Below are 7,185 nucleotides of genomic sequence, written 5' to 3' on the forward strand. Positions count from 1 at the left end.
TACTAATGTGTCAAAGAAGATCACCCAACTCATCAGAACCAAGCACATGAAAATAACATGTCTCTCTCCCAAGGTTTTTATCATAAAGCATGAAACTTCTAAGCTACCAAGTGGAGACATCCTTCCTGAGAACCCAAGCACTCCCCATATTGAAGTCTTGAAGAACAAATTAGGTATTTACTCCTGTGAAGTGTTATAGCAATTACAGTGTTTAGGGAACTATTTTTTGAACAAAGAAAATAACTCAGATTTAATGATTGGTCAAAATTTAAATTCCCTCCTCCAAGTACAACCCTTCCCTCTATTCCCTTATTTCTACTTCGCTGGCCTCTTACACTTCTCTCATCTCTCGTCCGACATCAAAAACAACCAGACACTCAGATCGTCTCCAACATCTTCCTCAATGTCTCAACAATCTATTCCTCAGTCTTCGTCAAAAACGTCAACTTCTGCTGCTCATGGACAAGACGCTTCCAATGCTCCCATTAACCCTAGTGAGATTCTTGAAGTCACTCCTTTGCAGATGGTAACTCCTTTCGATCTCGTAACAAAACGACCCAGAACAATGCATGCATGAAGAACCAAAGAGACTGCAAGAAGACCTAGAAATCCCTACTCTGGTCAGACCTCTCAATCATTTGTTCCTTCCTCTAAGGAAGAGCCAACCAAAGAAGGCTCAAGGTCTAATCACATCGATATTGTCAAAATTGTTACCCAAATCCTAAATGAGGAGAATTTTTCATCCAAGATCCCTGGTCCTGAGAATCCTATGCTTCCTAAGTCAAAAGTCATTGGGCATGTTATAGACACCGCTGACACCTGTGTTCCAACAAAAATTGATAAAATGAATGAAAATGTGCATGTGAGTGACAAGAAAAGAAATGATGTTAGTATTGATCGCTCTGAAATTCCTGATGGTGATGAAAACAATGAAGAGATCCCCAACATTGTTTCTACTAACACGTGTGTAAATCACAGTGAAAAGGGCCAGTCTGAAGACAAAGAACCAGAGAAAACTCGGACTGACAAAGTAATCAACCTTGATGATCTCTCTGATGATGACATGGTTGCTTCCATCAATCCAAGCATAGCTAGAAGGATAATGAGGAGGAAAGATAAGCAAGCTGTAGCCGAGGTCTCTTAGAAAAAGAAGGCAGTAGCTAAGTCTATTTATGTTGGACCAAAGAAGGCATGGAGCAAAGTGGTGCATAAGAAGAGAAAGGCCATAAGCAGTTCTGAGAATGAGTCAGATTCTGATGTTGCTGCGAATGTCAATGACATTCATCTTAAGAAGAGGGTCTCTAATAGCAAGCTGGCTACTAGTGTTCCTGAAGAACCTACTGATAACATTTCCTTTCACTATCCCTCCAGTGTACTCAGATGGAAATTTGTCTATCAGAAAAGACTGGCCTTAGAGAGAGAACTTGCTCTGAATGCTCTTGAGTATGATGACATTATGAATCTTATTCATAAAGCTGGACTAATGAAGACTGTGACTCATCTCTCTAAGTGTTATGAAATCCTGGTGAAGGAATTCATTGTGAATTTTCATAAAAAATACGACAATAAGGAAGCTGAGGAGTATTTAAAAGTGTTTGTTAGAGGAAAATGTATTAACTTCTCGCCTACTGTGATCAACAAATTTCTAGAAAGGTCCAATCAAGCTCAGCCAGAACTAGAAGTGTCTGATAATCAAATGTGCAAAGAGATTATAGCTGGTAAGGTGAAGACATGGTCTGTCAAAGGGAAGCTCACTGTGAGCAAACTAAGTGTGAAATATGTTGTGCTTCACAGGATTGGAGCTGCCAACTGGGTGCCAACTCAACACAAGTCTACAATTTCTGCTCTCCTAGGTAAATTCATCTTTGCTATTGGTACTAAATCCAAAGTTGATTATGGAACTTATATTTTTAAGCAAACCTTAAAGCATGCTGGTAGCTATAGTGTCAAAGGTCCCATTGCTTTCCCTTCCCTCATTTGTGGAATCATCTTGAAACAATTTCCCAATATTTTGACTGACAAATATTCTATGTGCAAAAGAGCAAGCCCTTTAATCTTTCATCATAAGCTCTTCCAAGGAACTCATGTTCATGATGTTAACAAAACTTCGGCTAGACCATCAAATGAAAGCACCATTATGAGCAAAACTACCATGATTGCTTTGCTCCGAGAGACCTGTAAGGAGCTGGAGTCCAGGAAACTGGCTCTTGAAAGATTGATCAGCTCTCTTGAAACGAGTGAAAGTGCTAAATCTGCAGATACTGATGTGGCAGAACAGGGTGAAGATGATGGTGGATCAGATAGTGAGATTGAGAAAGAAGCCAGTCTTGAAGATGGCACTGATAACAGTGTAGAATTCAGTAGCTCTGAGTTTGAAGACTGAAGCAAGTGTGTATGGTGGTTCTAAGAATACTTTGGCAACATTTCTGGTGAAAAGGGGGAGAAATGATATTGGCTTGGTTGATACTGTAATGATGGTACTGTGTTTTGTTTTGTGTTTTGTTTTGGACATCTAATTTGTGTAAGCTGGATGAATCTTTAGTTAACTGATATGTGCTGGTAAGCTGCTTTTAGTTACACAATCTTCTTTATTTGTGTGTTTGTTCTCCGCTGCAAAGAATCTCTGATATCATGGTAACAGAATGTTTTAACCAAAAATTTGCCAAAGGGGGAGATTGAAGGTGTTTCTAGATTGGCAGTATTTTGTGATAAAACATTCCTGGTGTATGTATGTGGAATTATGCAGGATCGTAAGTTTGAACCAGTAAAACTTTTCAATGGATGTCATGCTTGATGTCTTGACATTGGAATCTGACAGAAGTAGCTGTCATCTTTTAGTTGTGAGGTTTCCTTTTTTGTCTCAGGAATCCTTAGGAAACTATATATTGTGCAATGTTTGTTTTATGCTAAAATTGATTGAATCACAATGTATGTGATCATCCTGACGATGTAGAAATTAGGTTTACATGGGTAACCCTAATTTATGTATGAAAGGCCCATGGCCCAAGTTCTTCTGCCAGCTGACTATATATCGACTGCAAATCCTACTTTTAGAGGCAGAGTTTTAGAGCATAAAAGATTAGTAAACTCTCTGTGTTTCCATCGTGTGTGTTTCTTGTGATCCAAACAATTATCATGTTGATAATTATTATGGAGTAGTGTATCCGTAACTAGGGATTGTGAAGAACGGTTGTTCTGTTTTTTTTTGTTTCTTGTGATCCACGCTTTTATCTTTGATGATTGCGTTGGAATTAGTTTATGTTTTAGTTGTGTCACTCTAAGCTTTTAAGCACGAGTGTGTGTCTCTTGATTTAAGCTTTTAAGCAGATTGTAGCAATCTGCCTTAAAAATTAAGACTTAGAGTCGCCACCTATTCTGAAGGGCGAATAGGAAACCCTACGCAGTTATGAGATTCAGGGTAAGTTATTATAATCAGGTTGAGGGAAGGTGTTAGGCACCCTAACCCTTTCCTATTGGCTTTGAATCTAAGGTTACAGATTATGGCTAAAAGTTAAGGTTAATAGCTAAGGAATTGAAAAGGGTAAAAATTGAGATTTTAGGGAGGGGGACTCGCCTTGTTACCAAGTGCCTACGTATCTCCTTATGGAGAATCAGAGTCAACGTAGTTCGGGCACAGGGTTGTACGCCTTAGAGTTGATTATGGAGGTGTTTGAAGGCTTTTTGAATGGCCTATTCGCAGTTTTGAATTAGGATGAAAATCCGTAGTTTGATTTGAAGTGTTTTGAATGTTTTAAGTTTTTGGGCGTACAACCCTGATTTGATATGACACCGTTAGATGCGGTAACCAATAGATTTGGTCAGTATAGCTAACGGATTACGGGGCATTGCTGATTACTCAGATCGATAGATTGATCATCGCGGGCAGCAAATTAAAATGTATTTTAATTTATGTATTTTTATCTCTCGTCTAATGCGACTAATAGGTTTAGTCGGGTCGAGGAGAGAATTAATCAAAGTTAATGTTTCGCCAAATGGGCAATGGGATCGGGCGAACCCTAATACTTACACCTTTATAGGGTTTTTGTGATTAATTAACATTAATTAAATCAATTAAATCGAATAATCGACATAATCGGGGAAAACCCTAACCTAGTCATTAACTTAATCCTAATTTTATATTCTAATTCTATTTAAAATAAATTATGTACATATTAATATATAAATATAATTAAACAATTATCTAAATATATAAATAATATAATTAAACAATTATCTAAATATATAAATAATATATAAAATAAAAGAAACCTGGACCGGATCTTGTGTGGTGGCTCTTTGCATGTTCATGATGCACCTTTGATCCTGGAACGTTTGATCTATCTTTGATGTGATCTAATGGCTGGATATTGAGTGTGTACGGTGGGTTCTTGCGCCTGAGGTGCGCTGGATCATATGTTCAAGAGTCTCTTGAAATATGTAAAAATAACAAATACGCAAAGCAGCCCCAGCGAGGATCGAACCGGCGCGCGTATGGTTATGAAGGAAACACATTGGCCATGTGAGCTTCGTCTTGATTCTGTTAGCACAGCAACGCGCGCGGAATTTAAATACAAACGCGTCCCCAAACTTTTGAAAACAAAACCGGACGGCACTGTAGCTTCATCTTCTTCACACATTTTTTTACGCTGCAACTTTCAGCCGGCCTCAGCCTTCCTCCTGCGATTCATCATCATTTAATAACAGATAATAACCCCAATCAACCGTAAATAACCTCCCGAGTCCAATAATGTCCTTAATCTTGTCTAATTTCGTCCCTAATTAACAAACCCCAAATCAAAGTTCAAGCACCCTAGCAATGGTGATTCACGAAACCTGCGACTAAATACGAATTAAATGATACAGGAGGCTCATAAACTTTGTCATGATTCACAATATATATTCATATGTCGTTCACAATCGGTGTATGAACGTGATTGAATTCAAGAAACTTGTGGTGTAAAACCGTGAGTTATTGGGCGAAATCCAGGTGCCACGAGCCTTGAGAATGATTGGAACAACTTCCTGGATCTCCAAGGATCGCTTTTGAGCCTTCAAAAGCTTCTGGATCTCTCTCTCATCATCAAACCGATTTCTCCCCTTTTGAGATTTTTGTGAGCTTTTTCTTTACGTGTTCTAGGGCTGCAATCCTCTTTTTCTCCCCCTTTCTTTCTGTACCGAGTCCTCCTCTAGTAAATAGGATTATGCACCTCTTTTATATTGCAGCAATTAGGTTTTCTTTTTATTCCTAATGGGCCTACTAAAACTAAACCTAATAATCCTAAAATTAGTTCTAATAATAAATATTAGTAATAATAATTCTAATAACGACTAATACTAATTATTAATAATAATACTAATAGTTAGTAATAATATATACAAATTCTATAACCCTAGATAATGTTAATAATAATATCACCTAATATTAATATTAATATTAATAATAAAATTAATAATATTAAATACTAATATTTAGAAGTAATAAAAATTACTAATAATAATCCAAAAAGATGCAAATGTTAGTAAAAGGAAAATAATATTAACAAATGGTGAAACCCTTGAAACACCTGTTAATCGCACCCCATTTATTTCTCGGGATATTTTATAAGAGGGCATGTCTGACAATAGGAATGTCAAACCCCATGACTCTTAATTTTGACCCTTGATGAAATAAAAGATATAGATCTGATCGGGCAAATTTTGGGGTATGACAGCTGCCCCTGTTCAATCTTCTTAAACCTGAAGAATCGGATAGACACGTCTTCCTATCGTGATCTAAAGGTAGAAGATGATTGAACACTGAAAATGCCCTGAAATTTGCTTATGTCGGGAAGAAGTCCTGTGGGAGATGGGCTTACAGATGCCACCCAAGGTAAATACCATTTTTGGAATGCGAGGCATATGCTCTTTGGAAGGAACCAGGTGTTTTTGATTGTAGCACGGCCTGAAAAGGCAACCTGAAATTTATGCAATGTTATGATGCATGCAATGTATGATGCAATGAGCCTCTCAAAATAAATGAGAGTGATGTATGCATATGCATTATGTATGAATGAAGTATGTTAGTTGAATGATGCATGATTGTTAGTTGAGATGTGTTAGTAGCTTTGAAAAGAAAGATAGAACCTTTGCTTGTTGTTGATGAAATTTTAGGGAACATCACTGCCGAGGGACTAACGTGATAAACCCAATTGAAGTATCGTTTGAAAAAACCTTGTGCTCGAGTGTGAGAGAAAAGAACCGTCCTGCTAAAGCCTGAGTCTTACATAGCGAGGACTTGTAAGAGGGATCACTTGTCATGATTCTAACAAGCTCACCTGCACCAATAGGGTCATTTGCGAGGGTTATCGCAAACTCACCTGCACCAATAGGGTCATTTGCGAGGGTTATCGCAAACTCACCTGCACCATTAGGATCATTTGCGAGGGTTATCACAAACTCACCTGCACCATTAGGATCATTTGCGAGGGTTATCGCAAACTCACCTGCACCATTAGGATCATTTGCGAGGGTTATCGCAAACTCACCTGCACCAATAGGGTCATTTGCGAGGGTTATCGCAAACTCACCTGCACCAATAGGGTCATTTGCGAGGGTTATCGCAAACTCACCTGCACCATTAGGATCATTTGTGAGGGTTATCACAAACTCACCTGCACCATTAGGATCATTTGCGAGGGTTATCGCAAACTCACCTGCACCATTAGGATCATTTGCGAGGGTTATCACAAACTCACCTGCACCATTTGGATCGTTTGCCCTGGTTCGAACAAATTTCACCTACACCATTTGGATCACTTGTCCTGGTCCGGACAAATTTACCTGCACCAATAGGAATTATTTGCTATAGTTCTAGCAAACTTACCTGCACCAAAGGAATTACCTGCCATGGTTCTGACAAGCGTATCCGCATAAGAGGAATCATTTGCTATAGTTCTAGCAAACTTACCTATCACAACACGAGGGTTGGAAACTCATGACACGTGGGTCGAAAAATACACCTATCACAACACGAGGGTTGGAAACTCATGACACGCGGGTCGGAAAATACACCTATCACAACACGAGGGTTGGAAACTCACGACACGTGGGTCGGAAAACACCTATCACAACACGAGGGTTGGAAACTCACGACACGTGGGTTGGAAAACACCTATCACAACACGAGGGTTGGACACTCACGACACG

The 7,185-nt window shown here is 38.7% G+C and overlaps 1 protein-coding gene across 1 annotated transcript; it reads left to right on the forward strand.

The window, feature by feature from the left end:
* Window positions 1–403: 403 nt before the first annotated feature.
* LOC131648712 (uncharacterized) lies at window positions 404–2,383 on the forward strand. The gene is made up of 3 exons (XM_058918444.1): window positions 404–526; window positions 656–1,135; window positions 1,190–2,383. The coding sequence occupies exons 1-3, from the start codon at window positions 404–406 to the stop codon at window positions 2,381–2,383; spliced, it is 1,797 nt and encodes a 598-aa protein (XP_058774427.1).
* The last annotated feature ends 4,802 nt before the right edge of the window (window positions 2,384–7,185 follow it).

The sequence above is a fragment of the Vicia villosa genome, linkage group LG2, assembly GCF_029867415.1.
Source record: "Vicia villosa cultivar HV-30 ecotype Madison, WI linkage group LG2, Vvil1.0, whole genome shotgun sequence".
Lineage (NCBI taxonomy): Eukaryota > Viridiplantae > Streptophyta > Magnoliopsida > Fabales > Fabaceae > Vicia > Vicia villosa.

Coding starts and splice junctions, on each gene's coding strand:
- LOC131648712 (XM_058918444.1), top strand. CDS start 404: ATGTCTCAACAATCTATTCCTCAGTCTTCGTCAAAAACGTCAACTTCT. Junction 527..655: donor AAGTCACTCCTTTGCAGATG/GTAACTCCTTTC, acceptor CCTTCCTCTAAG/GAAGAGCCAACCAAAGAAGG. Junction 1,136..1,189: donor ATAAGCAAGCTGTAGCCGAG/GTCTCTTAGAAA, acceptor GGACCAAAGAAG/GCATGGAGCAAAGTGGTGCA.